We start from the raw sequence: 20621 nt of genomic DNA on the forward strand, positions 1-20621 counted from the left end.
GGACGTGGCGCTTTCCCCTCTGAGGCAAATGGGAATCCGGGTCCTAAATTATCTCGACAACTGGCTCATTCTAGCCCATTCGCGAACCGAGCTGGAACACCACAGATCCGTGCTCCTCAGCCATTTACAATGTCTGGGTCTCAGGGTCAACTTAGCCAAGAGCTCGCTGTGCCCCACCCAGCGAATCTCGTTTCTGGGGGCAGTTTTCGACTCAGTCCGCATGACGGCAGTAGTCTCGCCGGAGCGTGCTCTAGCGATTCAGCAGCTCACGGCCTCAATCAAGAACAAAGCCTGTCTCCCTCTGAAGTTTTTCCAGAGGCTACTAGGGCTGATGGCTTCCGCCTCCCCGGTGCTGCAGCTCGGCCTTCTTCGGATGCGGCCTCTTCAGTACTGGTTGAAGTTCCGGGTTCCTCCCAGCGCCTGGCGGCACGGCTGCTTATGTCTCAAAGTCAATCAGGCCTGTCTTCTAGCCCTGAAACCTTGGATGGACCCTATGTGGTTCAAGCGCGGAGTACCCTTACAGGCGGTCTCACGAAGGACGGTGCTCTCAACGGACGCTTCCAACTCGGGTTGGGGCGCTGTGTGCGAGGGCAGACCGGCCTTCGGCTCGTGGAGTCACGAGGAAAGCCGTCTACACATCAACTGTCTAGAGATGCTAGCAGTGATGAAGGCCCTTCAGTCTTTTCAGGCTCACTTGACAGGACGTCATGTTCTAGTCCGATCGGACAGTATGACAGTGGTGTCATATTTAAACCACCAGGGCGGTCTCTCGTCCAGCCGCTTATGCGCTCTGGCGAAACGTCTTCTGGAATGGGCTCTTCCGAGGCTTCAGTCGCTCAGAGCGACTCATGTTCCTGGCAGGAACAATCTGGGCGCAGACATGTTGTCACGGAGCAACATCCCCTCCGACGAGTGGATGCTCCACCCCCAAGTGGTCCTCAAGATTTGGGAGTTCTTCGGGAGGGCAAAGATAGACCTCTTCGCCTCAGAAGACAACTCTCATTGCCCAACATTTTTCCCGAAGGAAGTCGATGCTCTGGCCCATACATGGCCCAGCACGCTCCTTTACGCCTTCCCTCCGATCGCACTGATCCCTCAGGTCATCAGGCGCATCAGAGAAGACCAACACAGAGTCCTTCTGGTGGCCCCGCTCTGGAGGAACCAGGTTTGGTCCTCGGAGCTGTTCAAGCTCTCCCTGAGAGCCCCGTGGCCGATTCCCCTGAGACGGGACCTCCTCTCTCAGGCAAACAGAACGATCTGGCACCCACAGCCGGAGCTTTGGGCTCTGCACCTCTGGTCCCTCGATGGGAGCCGACCAGCCTCCCCGGGGACGTCCTAAATACCATTTCACAGGCTAGAGCCCCGTCCACGAGACGCCTCTATGACCAGAAATGGTCTGTCTTTGTTGATTGGTGTTCCTCACGCAACATAGACCCTGTGGAGAGTGACGTATCCTTCATACTGTCTTTCCTCCAAGAACGCTTGGAAATGGGGCGCACCCCTTCTACTCTTAAGGTTTACGTAGCAGCCATTGCGGCGTTCCATGCTCCCATTGCTGGCCAATCAGTGGGACGTAACGGCCTTATAATCCGTTTCCTGAGGGGTGCTAGGCGATTGAATCCTCCTCGCCCCCTCACCGTTCCCACTTGGGACCTCTCACTGGTCCTCAGGGCCTTAAAGGGAGCCCCCTTTGAGCCAATGGGTTCAGCCGATCTCAGGCCCCTAACGCTAAAGACCGCTCTGCTGTTAGCACTGGCATCGGTTAAGCGCGTTGGCGATTTGCAGGCCCTCTCTGTGAGCCCTGCATGCCTTGAATTTGGGCCTGGAGACTCGAAGGTCGTTCTGAAACCTAGGCATGGCTACGTTCCTAAGGTGCTCTCAACCCCGTTTAGAGCTCAGGTCATCTCGCTTTCTGCTCTTCCTCCCTCAGCGGATGAACGAGAGCTAGAGCTACTCTGCCCAGTCAGGGCATTGAGGACCTATGTGAAGTGATCGCAGCCTTTCAGGCAGTCGGATCAGCTCTTTGTTTGTTTTGGTGGCCGCACCAAAGGGTCTCCGGTCTCAAAACAGCGCCTTTCCCGTTGGATAGTGGACGCTATTAACCTGTGCTACTCCTCACTGGGTGCAGACTGCCCCATAGGAGTCAGGGCCCACTCCACTAGAGGAATGGCTTCCTCGTGGGCTTGGTCCAACGGAGTTTCCATTCAAGACCCACTCCCATGTGTCCAATTTCAGGCTATATCGTTCCCAGCCGTGGCACGGCGTGGTTGAATTCGTTCCCCATACGCAGTAAGAGTGAAGTATCGAAAGGGAACGTACTCGGTTACTAACGTAACCTCGGTTCCCTGAGATACGGAACGAGTACTGCGTCACTTGCCGTGCCACGAGGCTGCGGCTTCAATGTCGTCGCTTCAGTCTATTACACTGAAATCCTATGGCGAAACGACTGCTTATATAGCCCCTAACCCCGCCCATTTCGGCGGGAATATTCGCGCGCTTTGTCGCCATAGGCCGCGCAGCTATGCCGCGCCGCCATTAGTTCAACAACTTGTCTATGAGTGAACCAATGACGATGCAGTTACACTGCGTTATTGAAAAAGGCTTCAGCAGCGGGGAAAAAGGGAGACCTTTCCCCATACGCAGTACTCGTTCCGTATCTCAGGGAACCGAGGTTACGTTAGTAACCGAGTATGTTATTTAACTATGCCAAGATAAATTAAATTTTTCATTCGAGGGCACCTTTAAATTAGTTAAATAAAGTTGTAAACATAGTGAACGTAAAAGTCCTGAACGTAAAGAGTTGTGAGAAAATGAGATGTGTGTCAGATTCGCATCATGTGTGGCAGGTCTTAAAGTGACATTAATGCTAAAGAACAAAATACAAAGAGAAGATCAATCACTGCTCTTGACTGAATAACTTTTGGAACTTTAATAAGGATTAAAGGCAAAAACAAAACAAAAGGGACTGTACAGGGACTGCATTCTAAGATGGAGGCACCGGCCCAGCATGCAAAATGGTGTAACGCAGCATCACATTTTCTATTAATATGATTAGCCTTTTGCTTGACTGGGTTATCAAACAGCTAATAATGTGTTGCTAATATTACACAAACCACGGTCCCGTTTGCCATCTCAGTCTGCCTTCTAAAAGTCAGTATCCTTAGATGCTTGGCATATAGTTTATCATAACACCATAATATACATCATATGCATAATGCACACTAACCTAACTTCTCTTGAGACTCCCCTGCTTCAGAGCATAGTTAGTGACATGCTAAAGCCCGCCCACCTGCATGTTGACGTGATTGTTTTCAAGGTAGTTTGTGACGTAAGGAACACCAGCGATTTCAAACTGCGTTTTTGAGACTGTCTTTGGTTCACTGCAGCTTTAAGGAGAAAATACTCAGCAAAGTACTCAGGTATTGACTTATGAATTTGCACATGGTTTGTCTTAAAGCATATTTAAAACACCACATAGACATATAAACAACATTAAAAACATGATTTTTACCACAGGGGGTCTTTAAAATATACTGTCTTTATGTTATTTCTACATTAACTTGGAGATTAAATGTGAACTTATTATGATATAAAATATATTCAGAACTTTAACGAGTTCGTTTGCCCATATAATCTTTAGGGTATTAGGTTAGCTAATTTGGCTTGCTGTCCACTGAGGAGGGGCTCGATGAAGCATCTTCAACTCGAGCTCTGATACACCCCCCAAAGTGAATAAATATAGGATATGATTATATAGGGCAAGGTACCTGAAATGAAGGTGGAGTTTGGGGAGGTGGAGGGATGCTGAAACAGCTGAGACTGAAGAGAGGTAAGCAGCTGCTTATATACTCTGGCTGTTGATTGGAAGATTAGATGGGCTCGCTCCTCCCTAAATTACGTTTAGGAACTTCACTTAATGTTTAGGTGTGATTAATCGCGGTTAATTACAGAAAAATTTGCAATTTATTATTATTATTTTTTTTTTTAACAACTGACAGCACTAGTTGATTCAACTAATTCAACTAAAACTAAATCAGTTTGATTCAAGAACAAATTATTCAGACCAATCAGCAGAACTATTGAAAAGATTACATTAAAAAAATGATTTATAAATTGGACATCACTGCTTGTCTCAAATATGACAAAGAGAGCTGCATGTCAAGATTTTCAAAGAATAATGACTTAATTTTAGTTTTTAATCTTACTCACTCTCATGCCAAAACTGACTATGACTTTTCTTATAGACGTTTTGAGGAAGGTTTCAGTGGAAGTCACTGATAACCAGAACTCCTGTGTTACTAACATTGTTCCACAGATGAACATGAGTCATGTGTGTGAGTAAATAATGACAAAATTTTAATTTTGGGGTGATCTATCCCTTTAAATCCATATACACAGTGGAGAAAGACTCTTTTAGTCTGCTGACTTTATGTCAAGCTGTGTGGATGTTGTTGAATACTGTTAGAAATGCACATCTGTCTTCTTAGAGATGAAGATTTGAAACCAGATACATGTTCTTATTTCCTCTGTTGACTCTTTTTTCCCATGATGATCTCTCCTCGCCCTCATCATATTATAGTTTATTGGACTATGCAGGAGAGATGTTTCTTGAGAATATCATTCTTGCTTTTCTTTTTCCACCATGGCAAACTAGTCCAAATATACTGTGTATATGTTTACTTTTACAGTGTCCTTTCACAGGTTTTTTTTTTTTTTCTCTCTCTCTCTCTCTCTTTCTCTCTCTCTCTCTCTCTCTCTCAATAACTACACATTGTGTACCACAGTGTAATACAGCTTTACCTGAGCTACAAGAAGGCATTGGGTGTTTTATGGGGACTTTCCATAGATAGAGATTTGTATACTGTACACACTGTCTATTCTATTCCTTCACCCTAACCCTACTTCTAAACCTACCCATCACAGAAAACTTTCTGCATTTTTACATTTTCAAAAAAAACCCCAAAACATTCTGTATAATTTATAAGCTGTTTTCCTCATGGGGACAAAAGGATTTCAGGGATTTCAGATATTGACAACTTTTGGGGACATTTTGTCCCCATAACACACCCACAGTTTATTTTTATTGTTCAAAAGTGACAGAAAAGACTTATACAAATGCTATTCTTCAAAACTTTCTAATTAATGAACCCTGAAAAAATGTATCATGATTTCCACAAAACTAACAGCACAACTGTTTTCAACACTGAAAATAACAATAACAAAGTTTCATGAACATTAAGGGAAGGATCATGTGACACTAAAGAGTCCAGTAATTGCTGCTGATAACTCACAACTTAAAATATATTAAAATAGAAAACAGTTATTTTAAAATATAATATCTAACAATATTACTGTATTTTACTGTGTTTTGCAGCCTTGGTGAGCACAAGAAACCTCTATGAAAAACACTGAAAAAAAAAATGTACAGACCCTAAAATTTAGAACATATGTATAATACTTCAAAACATGTATATAATAAAAAAAAAAATATGATTACAATTATGAAAACATTTATTTATTCAGCAATTTACATTTATTATTTTTGCATAATTAAAAAAACTTTTAAAACATAAAAAAAAAAAAACCTTTTAAAACATAAAAGTTTCTCCTGCAGCATTAAGTTTTTTACATTTTAAAGAGTGAAACATATACCCATAAAATAAAGTTATTACAGATGAATAATTACAAAAGAGATATTTCAGGTTCTAAAATTTGACTATGATGTGAAAAGTTGCAAATCATCACAAGTGATGGTTTCACAACGCTGAATCTATTGAGTGGCTGATCTGATGTAATGTTACATCAGCTTTCCCCCATCTTCATTCTTATTTACAGAACACTGTATCAGACTTGGCTAAAATGGCTTTGTCTGGCAACACACACACACTTACATTCCCCCTCTATCTCTCTCACTCTCACACACACACACACTCGTACAGTAACTCGTACTAATGCCATGTGGTTTGACCTAGATTCCGTTTCATGACAAAAAAGATCACATAGTCAGTCCACAATCCTAGAAACAGAAGTTTGTTATCAGCCTATCATCGGCTCACTTGCAAATCAGAACACGTCTATAACAAGTGCAGTGAAACTGGGCTTTTGAAAGAACGCGCAAGTGTTTAAAGTGAGCGCTGAATGCCTTTGTATGATCTGCATGTCACATAAGGAAATGTGAGAATTGGATACTACTGCTGAGGCATCATGACTCAGGACTACACTAACCACAACAAGAAACACCCTTGTACTCAAATAATACGCAGTAAATTACAGGATAAGATGAAAAGAGGAAGACAAACAGTAAAGGAGAGAAAAGGGGGAGTGTTTGAGACACTAAAAAGGCCAGTGAGAGAGAGAAAAAGAGGAGGCCACTTCACATTTGTATTTGTTTAGACTCGTCACAGCGTATCAGAAGTTTGCTTTACTTTGAGAACACCTTCCACTCAGGCCTTTCATGTGCCACTGGCAAGGGGAGACACACTACACTGTGAGTGAGAGAGTCAATGTGTGTGTTTTTGTGAGTGAGCGAACAAGATGCCCAGAAGGACTGTGTCAGTTCCACATCCCAAAGGGGATCCGACTCCAAGTAATTTTGGAGAGAAAGATCCCCTAAAATCAAATGGAGACCACCACGCCGGAGACCCCGAGGAGAAGGTGGAACTGCGAAAGAAGGTGACCTTGCTCCGAGGAATCTCTATCATCATTGGGACGATCATCGGAGCGGGAATATTCATCTCTCCAAAGGGAATTCTGAAGAACTCGGGCAGTGTGGGAATGTCACTGGTGGTGTGGATTGCCTGTGGGATTCTCTCTCTTTTTGGTGAGTGTCACACATAACACATAGCTGAATATATGCAAACATGAGCATGTTAACATGTGCATATGCTCTCACGCACACTGGATCACATTCTTTTTCCACACACATTATACAGTTTTGACAAATTACCTAAATATCTCACCCACTTATCTGGCACAAACCGACATTCTTAGTTCCTGATAGAATCAACAGTTGCATTTTAATTAGAACCTGAGGAACTGTACAGACAGTGACTTAACTGTTTGTGGTGAAATCGTGGCTTACCTAACAGCACCACTGACGTCATAGTCATTCATTAGGACACACCACTTTACTCACTGAAATGTGTTCTTAAAAGGATAGTTGACTCAAAAATGAAAATTTTGTCTTTTTCTTTAGTCTCATGACATTCCAAACATCTTTTTTTTAAGGGACATCAAAGGAGACGTTTAGCAGGTCTCAGCTGTTCTCTTCCACACAATGAAAGTGGATTGGGACAAGGGGCTGTCCAAAAGAGACAAAAAGACACTTGAAATTCAAGTCTCCTGATAGCTTTGTGTGAAACTTAAGCCATTATTCACTAAAAATATTGACTAGTTTGTTATGGTCCGCATTCACATTTACTGTAATCAGCAGCTTGAACATTCTGTTAAACTTCTCCTTTTGTATTCTACAGTTTAAAGAAAGATATACATGTTTTAAAAGACATGAGGGTGAATAAATGATGGCAGAATTCTAATATTGTGGGTGAACTAAGGGTCAGGTTGTCTGTGCACTCTTACACTTGCTTAGTGCTCTTTATTTTGCTCTCCTTAAAGGGATAGTTCACCCAAAAATGTAATTAATTTCACTTACTCACCCTCAAATTGTTCCAAACCTGTTTATTTCTTCTGGTGAACACAAAAGAAGATATTTTAAAGAATGTTGGTAATCAAACAGTTGACGATAGCCATTGACTTCCATAGTAGGAAAAAAAAAATACTATGGAAGTCAATGGCTAATGTCAACTGTCTGGTTAACAACATTCTTTAAAATATCATCTTTTGTGTTCAAACGAAGAAATAAACTCGTACAGGTTTGGAACAACATTAGGGTGAGTAAATGATGACAAAATGGTCATTTTTGGGTGAACTTTCCCTTAAACTCACCTTGTTCCTTAATGACTATAAGAGTATAAGAGTACCGCTAATTAAAGCTACAGGGACAGAAAAAAAAAATAATAAAAAAAATTGGAGAACTGGATGATTGTAATCACATTTGAAAATTTGGCACTGTGGATAAAGCTGCCTTTTTTCAAATAGCAGATGGAAAGGACTGTCTTGCTTAAGTTGCTCATTGTGTACATTTGCAAAATTATTTAGACAAGTTAGGCAACTCTGAGTCAGATAAGCAATTTCCCTAAAACAATATAAAAAAATCCCATTAATCACAAATATTCTACTAGCTCCTATGTATGATCCTATTACATCAAACTAAAAAGTATTCTTTGAATGAATCATGCAGTATTTGGTAACATTTTTGCGTGTACACAGATCTCTGATGTTGGTTAATGGTTACATGACATGCAGATATTTCATTATTTTAGTACGTGTTTTATTAGGGGCCAAGCACCGAAGGTGCGTAGGCACTTACTGTAATCATTAGATTTCTTTTTATTTTTGATTCTTCTTCTTCTTCTTCCAATCTGGAAGTCTATGGCAGCCCATAGAACCGTATGGTAAAAAGTTGTGAAATTTGGCACACAGTTAGAGGACAGTCTGAACTATGTCCATAGCAAATTTGGAGTCTCTAACTCAATCCCTCTAGCGCCACCAGCAGTCCAAAGTTGCACTTATGTTTATGTTAATAACTTTTGAACTGTAAGGGTTAGAAACAAAATTCTTTTTTCCTCTGATTCCTTGGGTCACCCTATGATGTCATTTTTCGTCATGAAAATTTTTCCGCCAATTTGAATTTTCTGAAAAATGTACATTTCGAACTCCTCCTAGGCTGTTATTCCGATTTTCACGGAAATTGAACCAGATCATCTTCAGACCATGCCAACAAAAAGTTATGGAATTCAAGTCGATTCCTCAAACCGTGTCCGAAAAACATGTGAACGAATTGTACGTAGTGCTTGCAAAAATAGACGTAAGGCTGTATCTCCGCAATGCTTTATCGTATTCAGACCAAACTTGGTACATGTCATCACAAGCATGACCTGAAGCAACCTGCAGCGTTTCGGCACAATGTCACCTTCTGGTCCGGAGATACGAAAAATTTATATTTTTTGCTTATAACTTCTGATAGGTTTGTCCAAAAATCATATATTTAATCTTGTTGGATTTGAGGCATCATGCCGAGTCGAATGCTATCCAATTTTCCCATATTGGCCATTTTGGCCATCGGCCATTTTGAATTTTGTGCTAAAATGCTGTATTTTACGAACGCATTAGTGTATCGTTACGAAACTCGGTATGGGTCATCAGGACAATGCCCTGACACTACACAAAAAGTTTCGGCACAGCGCCACCTTGTGGTCAAATGTTATAACAAAATTTACAAAAATGTTAATAACTTTTGACTATATTAACCGATTGTAATAAAACTGGTCTCAGTAGATTCCTTGGGTCATGCTGAGAACATAGATATCAAATTTGCCATATTCGGCTGAACTTTCTGTCCGCCATGTTGTTTTTCTTTAAAAACCTACTTTTTCGAACTCCTCCTAGACCGTTGCTTCAATTTTCACCAAAATCAAACCGTATCATCTTCAGACCATGCCGACAAAAAGTTATGGATTTCAAGTCGATACATCACACCGTTTTCATATACCGGAGCAATGAATTTGAGGCATGATGCAAAACCCACTCTTGAAGCTGTATCTCTGCAATGCTTTGACATATTGACACCAAAGTCTGACCATACCACAACAATTTGGACACAGCGCCACCTATTGGTCAAAAGTTTTGACAGTATATATCATTTTTCAGTTCTTTTGCCTAAAATGATCTTAATAGGTCTTTAATTGCTCACTGTTGCAGTTAGTCTGATGCTCCCAGCCCTGTTGGCTGGCTTCTTGTGCAGTTTTTGTGCTTGGCCCCATAATTGCTGCTTGCAGTTATATTTTTAATTGCTTTTATTTTAAATTATTTATTTATTTTAATTACATACTTTCATGATTTAACTAATTATTGGCTTTTCATCAACCCAAATGGTTTGCAAACTCCGCTATAAACACTATATTGAAAAGGATCAGGTTTTTCTGATAGTCGCCAAGCAAGAATTTCAGGCTATGCGGGAAGAACCTGATAAGAGGCCCCTCTAATGCTTAATGTGTGTGTCCGTGCATGATAGAGGCTGATATTGTCTTACGCCGCACTTTGATGGTGAGGAGAGCGCGGTCTGACACCGTGGAGGTTGATGGCTTTGTGTGTGTGTCAAAGAAGAATTAGTTTGTGTATAAGAAGAGCATTGTTTGACAGTTTGTTTATTCATGTGTATGCCAGGAGTCATTTCACACTTGTCAGCTTTCTTTTGTGTGTCGCAGCCCGCAGGCTTTGAGGAAAAGCTGAGCTGCCGATTAAAAAAAACCTGTCCATTCATCCACAATTTCTCTCAGAGAGAGAGAGTTCAAATCTGCATTCTGAACTCTTCTGGTGGGCCTTAGAACTCTCTTTACATTTACCTTTTGAAGCTCACAAGTCAAGGGCTGCGAGTGAAACAGGGCTTTGATTCGAACAGAGTATTCATTAAAATGTTAAAATGCATAGAACTATAAAGAGCTTGTGTAACTGCACTCTCTGAGAGAGAACAGATGGTCTTAATGAACTGACTTAACCATGTGCCTTTAGGGTTGCTTTGCAGGTGTTGTGCAAATCTTGTCACTTTTCTGAATAGTTATGGCACTTGCTCTTCACAACTGGGCATTGTCCAGCCACTGTCACCTCATTTTGCAAAAGTATAAAGGTATTCGCCTTAATTTTTTTCTAACTAATTGTTGCTTTTGTCCCTTTCAGGTGCTCTATCATATGCTGAGCTGGGTACCTCTATTAAAAAGTCTGGCGGCCATTACACGTACATTCTGGAGGCGTTTGGTCCGCAAGTGGCTTTTGTGCGATTGTGGGCTGACATGATTGCCATAAGGTCAGTAAATCCTCATTCATCCACCGTCTTCATTGTCAGTTCTTTGGGGCACTGCCAGAATAAACAAACACAATCCCTTCAACGCCCCAAATAAACACAAGCAAACTCTCCCCAACAAAGGTTATCTCTCAATATTACTGCTGGGCTCCAGTAGGCATGGAATAAAAACCAGAGATAAAGTGCCTTATGACAATGAACAAGCCATTGTGGAGGCTCTCATGCAAAGGATCAAAGGCTGGATTTAGTCCAGGTTCATATGTAATAATCACAAAACCACCAGGAGTAACATCTGTAGGTGTAGTTTGAAAGCAATCAAGCTTCATGCTGTAAGCACAAAACATGTTCATGGGAAAGGTTCAGTTCAGATTTTGTAGGGGACTTGTTCACTGATTTTAACAGAAAAAAAAATCAAGAAAAGATGTTCTATTACAATCATGATTTATCACAAAGATTACTACTACTTCTACCTTACTTTGGAACAGTGTTTTATGAGTGATTACAAGATGTTCAGTACAGTACGCAGAGTGCTCAGAGTTAATTTTGTCATCTTGAAGACCTGCAGGTTTGGCTGTGATCGCTCTGGCATTTGGCCGCTATATTTTAGAGCCCATCTTCATGCCATGTGGAGTTCCTGAGATTGCCGTTAAATTGGCCACAGCAATCGGAATCAGTAAGCTTGAGCAAATTTATATATTTAGGCTGCTTGATTACAGTGTGTATATACCGTCTTTATGGCCTGGTTTATGTGTGCCATATTAATTTTGAGATATTGTATATTCCTTTTCATCACAGCCATGGTAATGTATCTAAACAGCATGAGTGTAAGCTGGACTGCCAGACTCCAGATCTTCCTCACCTTCAGCAAGCTGCTCGCCATAGCCATTATCATTGTTCCAGGATTATATCTACTCTTCAAAGGTATTTAGTTTATATTATGCTTCTGGCTTCTTGATTAAGAGTTTTTTTTTTTAGCTTTTAGTATGAATATGTTAGCCTTAAAGGGATAGTTCACCCAAAAATGAAAATTTGATGTTTATCTGCTTACCCCCAGCGCATCCAAGATGTAGGTGTCTTTGTTTCTTCAGTAGAACACAAATGATGATTTTTAACTCCAGCCGCTGCCGTCTGTCAGTGGTATAATGCAAGTCAGCGGGAACTTGGACTATAAGAGCAAATAAAACACGACAGACAAATCCAAATTAAACCCTGCGGCTCGTGACTACACATTGATGTCCTAAGACACGAAACGATCGGTTTGTGCGAGAAACCGAACCGTATTTATATCATTTTTTACCTCTAATACACGACTATGTCCAACTGCCTTCAGCATTCGCTTGGTGATGTCTGATCGAGCTCTGACAGCAGCAGTGATGTCTCGCGCTCATTGAAGTATATGCGCGAGACATCACTGCCGTTGTCAGAGCGCGATCAGACCTCACGAATGGAGTGATGAATGCAGTTGGACATTGTGGTGTTTTAGAGGTAAAAAAAAATGATATAAATACTGTTCAGTTTCTCGCACAAACCGATCGTTTCGTGTCTTAGGACATCAGTGTGTCGTCATGAGCCGCAGGGTTTAATTTGGATTTGTCTATGGAACTCGTTTATTGTACGAGTTCCTGTCCACTGGCATTTTGACTGACAGACGGCAACGGTTGGAGTTAAAAATAATCATTTGTGTTCTACTGAAGAACCAAAGACACCTACATCTTGGATGCCCTGGGGGTAAGCAGATAAACATCAAATTTTCATTTTTGGGTGAACTATCCTTTTGAGCTGGAGTGTTCCAAAACAATGACAAAATTCACATTTAGGAGATATAAGCATTCAAAACTTACAGTCTCTCACTTCCGCTAAAATGGATCACAGATTTTCATGACATCTATAGGCCTTTAAATACAAAAACAAAACAAAACAAAACTAAACAAAACAACAACTAAAATGTTAAATTGTTACAATAAGGATTCTATAATGTCTAAAAAATGTAATGAAAAACTTGTGAATGGTATATGTGCTATTGAGTAATCCTCTGCTGCCATCTAGTGGCTGTAGCTGAAAATTCATGTCATATTAATTTTAAGAGTGTTTGTTTTTCAGTAGATGGCAGCAATCTTCCAATAAACCATGGCACATTTTCATGTTATCACCATGAATGAAATTGAAAAATCTTTTTTAAAGCAAATTAAAAAAAAAAAAAAAGTTGCTTTTCATAGTAATGAATATTTAAATAATTACAAATTGAGGCAAATAAAAATTCCATAAATCCCCAAAACTGCACAACTGCACAGTAAAAAAACATAACATACTATTATACTCATAATGAGATGAAGGATAGCTGCATACATACCTTTACTTTTTGCACGTTTCCCCTATTAATTTTCCTAATTTAGGCTCCTGATGGATTTTAGACCTTTTTTCTTATCTGTAATTTCAATGTGTGTTGATTTAAAACTTCTCCCGCTCTCCCTGCTGATGTCACCTCAGGTCTCCCCACTGGAAGCCCTGAGGTGATGTAAACCTAAAATTACAGAGAACATCAGGCTGTGTTAGCTTACCATAATTCTAATAATTTGCCACTGGTTACATCTGCAGGGGAGACCAAAAACTTTGAGAATGCATTTGAGGTCAACACAGCAGACCTGACAGGACTTCCTCTTGCCTTCTACTCAGGAATGTATGCTTATGCTGGATGGTGAGCCCACCTTCTTATTCCACACAAATCCGATAATGCCCATTGAGTCTTTTAATACATTTCTGGCCTCTTACAGGTTTTACTTGAATTTTGTGACTGAGGAGGTGGAGAATCCTGAGAGGTTAGTGATAGGATATAACAAATATGATTTCTGTAGGAAGGGTTTGATGTTTAATTCAGCTGTTTCTACCATGGCAAACCAAACGGCAGTGATGACTTATGTGTTAATTTCCATTCCCCAGGACGGTGCCTCTTGCCATCTGCATCTCCATGGTGATAGTAATGATCTGTTACACACTGACAAACGTGGCGTATTACACCGTGATGTCAGCAGAAGAGCTATTAGCCTCCAATGCCGTGGCTGTGGTGGGTCACTCCCTGTCTGGTTCTATCTCAAAACTTCCTTATTAACAATATCCAAGATCCCAATGTTTTAGCAGTAAATGAAACATTTTAAGAAAGAAAGACAGAGGAGAAAAGCATACCCGCTTTTTAAACAAGATTAAGCAATTTGCAGTAGTGACTGTAATAGTCAACACCTTCCTCCTCCCCAAAGTAAATGTGATTACATAAAGCCAGTGGCTCTACATGCCTGTCTGTTTCTCTGCTGGAGTAATCATATATCTCTCACAAATAACTGACAGCACCAGAATCTGTGCGCAGAGATCTCCAGCTAGGCTCTGAACTACTCTAAAAGCTTTCTCGTCTTGTTAGATATCTGTAATGCATTCATTTAGAGCATGTTTCATGTTGCGTCTCTCACATTTTTATGGAAAATATAAAGCCTTTTTACTGCACTGATTATTCATAAACACTAACAAGTCTAAAAATTGAAGATCAATGTTGTTTTCCTATTTGTTTTACAAAATGAGTTCCACTTTCTCACTTCCATCCACTCTCTTTTAATCTCTTGCCTCTCTATCCATCCATCTTTTCCTCCCCAACAGACTTTTGCAGAGAAGCTGATGGGAAACTTCTCATTTGCAGTTCCCATTTTTGTAGCCCTGTCTTGCTTTGGGTCCATGAACGGATGCCTATTTGCCATCTCAAGGTGTGCGTCTTGGTTTTGAGTCTCAGGTTACCTGACTTTTTCTAAAGTCAAACTTAGAGTGATAATGGTTATAGGGAAACTAGGGAACAAGCTTAATTATTTTTTGCACAAATTCATACGAATTAGCCACCAATTCACCAAAATGTAAAATACTTAAAGGGTTGTTCACCCAAAAAATGAAAATTCTGTCATTAATTTCTCACCCTCATGTCGTTCCACACCTTTAAGATCTTTGTTCATCTTCGGAACACAAATGTGACCCTGGACCACAAAACCAGTCATAAGGGTCAATTTTTTGAAATTGAGATTTATACAGTTGCAAGAAAAAGTATGTGAACCACTTGCAGAATCTGTGAAAATGTGAATAATTTTAACAAAATAAAGGAGATAATACAAAATGCATTTTATTTTTTATTTAGTACTCTCCTGAGTAAGATATTTTACATAAAAGATGTTTACATATAATCCACAAGACAAAAAAAATAGCTGAATTTATTAAAATAACCCCATTCATAAGTATGTGAACCACTGATTCTTAATACTGTGTGTGGTTACCTGATGATCTACGACTGTTTGTTTGTTTTGTCATGGTTCTTCATGAGTCTCTTGTTTGTTCTGAACAGTTAAACTGAGCTCTGTTCTTCAGAAAAATTCTCCAGGTCCTGCAGATTCTTCAGTTTTCCAGCATCTTTTGCATATTTGAACCCTTTACAGCAGTGACTATATGATTTTGAGATCCGTCTTTTCACACTGAGGACAATTGAGGGACTCAAACACAACTATTAAAAAAGGTTCAAACATTCACTGATGCTCCAGAAGAAAACACGATGCATTAATAGACATGTGGTGAAAACATTTGAAATTTGAAGATCAAGGTAAATCGTATTTAATTTGTCTTCTGGGAAACATGAAAGTATCTTCTGTTGCTTCCGAAGGGCAGTACTAAATGAAAAAAAAATGTATATTTAAACAAAATAAGAAAAATTTGGACATCTTTATCCTGTTCAAAAGTTTTCACCCCCTGACTCTCAATGTGTTGTGTTTTCTTCTGGAGCGTCAGTGAATGTTTGAACCTTTTTTAATGTGTTTGAGTCCCTCAATTGTCCTCAGTGTGAAAAGACAGATCTCAAAATCATTCAGTCACTGCTGGAAAGGGTTCAAATATGCAAAAATGCTTGAAAACTGAAGAATCTGCAGGACCTGGAGAATTTTTCTGAAGAACAGAACTCAGTTTAACTGCTCAGAACAAACAAGAGACTCATGAACAACCATCACAAAACAAACAAACAGTCGTGGATCATCCAGTTAACCACACACTGTATTAAGAACCAATGGTTCATATACTTATGAATGGGGTTATTTGAATAAATTCAGCTATTTTTTGTCTTGTGGATTATATGTAAACATCTTTTATGTAAAATATCTTACTCAGGAGAGTACTAAATAAAAAATAACATGCATTTTGTATTATCTCCTTTATTTTGTAAAAATTATTCACATTTTCACAGATTCTGCAAGTGGTTCACATACCTTTTCTTGCAACTGTACCTGTGCAACTTATGACTGGTTTTGTGGTCCAGGGTCACAAATGAAAATATTTTTAATGAAATCTGGTACTAAAGACATCATTAAAACAGTCGCATGACTGCAGTGGTTCAACCTTAATTTTATGAAGCGATTTTATGTGCGCAAAAACAAAACAGAAATAACTTATCTTCTCTTCTGTGTCATTTGCATACGTTGTTCACGTTCGGCGCTTCAAGTTTCTACGTAAGAACGGCGGCTCAGTATTGGCAGATGCTGTTCACGTGAACAGCACATCGCATTCGTGTGACGCTGATGCAGGAGCTGGCCAATAATGAGTCGGCGTTCTGACATAGAACCTGGAAGCGCTGGGCGTAAACAGCATATGAGAATGACACAGAAGACAAGATATTGTTGAATAAACTCATTATTTTTTTGTTTTTGCGCACAAAATATATTCTCATCACTTCATAAAATTAAGCTTGAACCACTGCAGTCATGTCAACTCTTTTAATGATGTCTTTAGTACCTTTCTGGACCTTGAAAGTTGTGGTTAAATTGCTGTCTATGGATGAGTCATATACCTCTCAGATTTCATCAAAAATATCTTAATTTGTGTTCCGAAGATGAATGAAGGTCTTACGGGTGTGGAATGACATGAGGGCGAGTAATTAATGACAGAATTGTCATTTTTGGGTGAACTAACCCTTTAAGAATTGCCATGAGAATATATGATTTTTATATTATTTTTCAAATGACCAACAATTGTTGGTTCAATGTTTTAGGCTTTAACATTTTTTTAGTTTTTAATTTCAAATCCTTTAAAGTTTCAGAACATCGACTATTGTGTGTCTTGGTTTTTTATTTTGGCAGTGGATGTTTTCAAATGTTTTAGCATTGTGTTTCTCTTTCACAGAATGTTCTATGTGGCCTCTCGAGAAGGTCAGCTTCCTGAAGTTCTCTCTATGATTCACATACGCCGACACACGCCATTACCTGCTGTGATTGTCCTGGTGAGTCATAGACGCACATCAGTCCCACTCAACAGTCACCTCCAACTCCTTTTCAGCTGAACAAAACCTGTTTGCAGCTTCCTTTCTTTCCACATATTGAGCATTTCAAGTGTCAATGTTAAGTGATAAAAAAAAAAAAAAAAAAACACTTATAATGGCAGTCTAGGCCTATACAGACATTTGAAAGTTTCAAAATAAACAAAAACATTTTACTTATGAAACGGATTATTGTAATATGATCCTAAAAGGAAAAAAAAAATTACTTGTACAAATACAAAATATGACATTAAAGGTCCCGTTCTTCGTGATCCCATGTTTCAAACTTTAGTTAGTGTGTAATGTTGTTGTTAGAGTATAAATAAAATCTGTAAAATTTTAAAGCTCAAAGTTCAATGCCAAGCGAGATATTTTATTTAACAGAAGTCGCCTACATCGAACGGCCAGTTGGACTACATCCCTCTACTTCCTTCTTTAATGACGTCACTAAAACAGTTTTTTGACTAACCTCCGCCCACAGGAATACACAAGAGTTGCGTTTGTAGAGTGTGTTTGTCGCCATGTCGTCGAAACGCTGTTATTTTCATCCCGCATTCCAATCACCGGGTCTGATTCCGGCTCAAATTGATAGGGTAAAATTAAAGACATGTTTACAATAACACTGAGCGCGTGCATCTCCACGTTATGGTAAGAGGCGTGACTTTTCCGGGCACGGTGCGCTCAGAGCTGTCGAATCACAACACAGGAACTGCTGGCACAATCAGAACTCGTTACGTATTTCTGAAGGAGGGACTTCATAGAACAAGGAAGTCATCAGCCCGTTTTTATGACAGTGGAAACAGCGGTATACAGATAAGTAAATTATGTGAAAAATACTGTGTTTTTTTACACGCGAAACATGAACACATGTTATATTGCACACTATAAACACAATCAAAGCTTCAAAAAACCACGAAAAACGGGACCTTTAAAAAACAAAAATAACTTACAAATGCATAAACATTAACTCATGTAACTTATATAACATATAACTTTTAATTTACTATACCAGTAATTTTCATGCCTACACCCCTCTTTATATGACTTTCTAAAAGTGCTTGTCTTTCTTTCAGTATCCGATCACACTACTGATCCTCTTCTTAGGGGACATCTACAGCCTGCTGAACTTTATGAGCTTCCTACGCTGGTTTTTCATCGGGGTAGCCGTAGTCGGCCTCATCTACATGCGATACACACGCCCTGATATGCCACGGCCTTTTAAGGTGACCCTCTTTTCTGTGCTGGCAGCCTATTACCTCATATCTCTAATGTAATATAATGGTTAAATATCTAGTGGTTAAGAAAACACGGTAGATTTAATTCTAAGGTGTTGGTTAGGAGAGGTGAGCCAAGTGTTGGAAAGCTTTTGAGATCTCAATTGTAGTCTGTCACTTTGTTATTTTATCCACTTAATCTTAGGTTACTCCAGGGGCCCTTTTTCTGGGATTAATCAACTGGTAGTTGAGTGTCCAACTGAGTTTCCAATATACTGTGAAATAACCATGGACAAAACCGATCTGATATTTTTTTATGCACGAGTAAATGCTCTCTTTTCTGTAGTCTTATCTAAGTATTTAGTTTGTCATAATGAAAAAGTATAGCTGATCACACTAGAACAGGTTTGGTATAAGTATGAAAATTAAATTCATGATATAATAATTATAATAATAATAATAATCATCAATTTTATTTATTTAATTTTATTTATTTTCATTTTATTTACTTACGTGACACTCAAGGACACCTTACAAGCAGATAAAACATAAAAAAATTTGCATGCAACAATTAAAAAGTAACAATAACAACAACAACAAAAACTAGGGTTACAACTAATAGAAAATACATATAAAATGTCACCTGCATGCCTGCCTAAAAAGATGGGTTTTCAAACGAGATTTAAAAATAGGGAGTCACTATTGCGAATGTCATGTGGAAGTTCCACAGATGAGGAGCCGCATAGCTAAAAGTTCGAGATCCCATAGAAGCCAAACGCATGCGAGTAAGAACTAAGGAGAATGTAGACGATGATCTACGAGTTTGAGAGGAATAATAAAGGACCCAGGACTGATCCCTGTGGGACACCTGTAGAAATACGTGATGATTTAGCCATGGATATGGCCATGGATTAGGGCTGAAAAGCTACGCAATATCGCGTTCATTATCGAAGGCGATTCATCTGCGATATGAACGCGATATTGCGTAGCTTGTCAGTGAACTACGGTTCTGTCTATTAAATGCCGCTCCATTTGAAAGCAGGTGATGGCAATTTAGCGGTAATCGGGGAACCGTCTTTACTGATGAAATGCGCGTGACAATCGCATGCGATATATCGCCCAGCCCTACCATGGATCCCTGTTAGATAGAAAATTGAAGATTTTACAGATATCCCTGACACTGGTCCAAACATGTAGTTTAAAGGAAATGAAAATTCACACTCAGAATGCTTCAAACCCATATGATTGTCTTCAAAACAGGTCACAATAAACAGGCGTACCCTTCAAAAAGGGCACAAAAGCACCATAAGAATCATAAAAGTGGCCTATTCACTATATTCCAAGTCTTCTGAAGTCATATGATTTATGAGGAACAGACTTCCATTTATACATACATTCTCGACACTTGCAGTTTATTGCTCTTTCCAAACTTCAAAGAATACCAAACTTTTAATCTCTTTTTCTCTGTATTTTTCTCTTTCACAGGTCCCCATTATAATCCCTGCTGTTTTCTCCTTCACCTGTTTCTTCATGGTCTTCCTTTCTCTATATTCGGATCCAGTTAATACTGGGATTGGCTTTGCCATCTCTCTCACAGGCATCCCTGCATACTACATATTCATTTACATCGAAAGAAAACCCAAATGGTTCCAGAAATTCTCAGGTCAGAGGTTACATAAATGCAAATGGCAAAAGGCAACAGTGTAAAACTTCTGAATATGTGTGAAAATCATTTCTTGTCTAGTTACACATGAATGCTTATTATAATGACTATACCATGCCAATTTTTGATTATATGACCAAGGTGTTAAACTCTTGCAAATATATTTTCTGGAAATGAATAAAAAGATCCTTATTATGCACAGATGATGGAACATATGGAAATATATTCCACATCACATCATATAGATTATGGTAATATCATACAACATATGCTAATTAGTGAAGTTGGCTAATTAATGTTTGTTTCCCTTGTGTTTCTCAGACTCTGTGAACAGATCGCTACAGATCATCCTAGAGGTGGTTCCTGCAGAGCATTGACCTTTATCCTTTTTTCTCTGTGCATGCATGTGTGGCTGTGTCTCTATAGTATCTGCAGTACCTAGTTCTCAACTGGGAGGTCATGAACAAAGTCTGTTCTGATTGACAGCAGGGAGAAAACAATAGTAAA

The 20621-nt window shown here is 39.5% G+C and overlaps 1 protein-coding gene across 1 annotated transcript in view; it reads left to right on the forward strand.

Moving 5' to 3' along the window:
• Positions 1-6268: 6268 nt before the first annotated feature.
• slc7a11 (solute carrier family 7 member 11) overlaps positions 6269-20621 on the forward strand; it is a 15332-nt gene continuing 979 nt past the window's right edge. Inside the window, exons 1-12 of the mRNA XM_048176599.1 lie at positions 6269-6820; positions 10795-10921; positions 11476-11591; positions 11714-11839; positions 13514-13613; positions 13690-13734; positions 13856-13979; positions 14561-14664; positions 17105-17201; positions 18311-18460; positions 19937-20114; positions 20436-20621. The exon at positions 20436-20621 is cut by the window's right edge and continues 979 nt beyond it. Of these exons, the coding sequence (XP_048032556.1) occupies positions 6535-6820; positions 10795-10921; positions 11476-11591; positions 11714-11839; positions 13514-13613; positions 13690-13734; positions 13856-13979; positions 14561-14664; positions 17105-17201; positions 18311-18460; positions 19937-20114; positions 20436-20491 (1509 nt within the window). The 5' untranslated portion in view covers positions 6269-6534 and the 3' untranslated portion in view covers positions 20492-20621. The remainder of the gene's footprint in view (positions 6821-10794; positions 10922-11475; positions 11592-11713; positions 11840-13513; positions 13614-13689; positions 13735-13855; positions 13980-14560; positions 14665-17104; positions 17202-18310; positions 18461-19936; positions 20115-20435) is intronic.

Source organism: Megalobrama amblycephala, linkage group LG23 (assembly GCF_018812025.1).
Source record: "Megalobrama amblycephala isolate DHTTF-2021 linkage group LG23, ASM1881202v1, whole genome shotgun sequence".
NCBI classification, from domain to species: Eukaryota; Metazoa; Chordata; class Actinopteri; order Cypriniformes; family Xenocyprididae; genus Megalobrama; species Megalobrama amblycephala.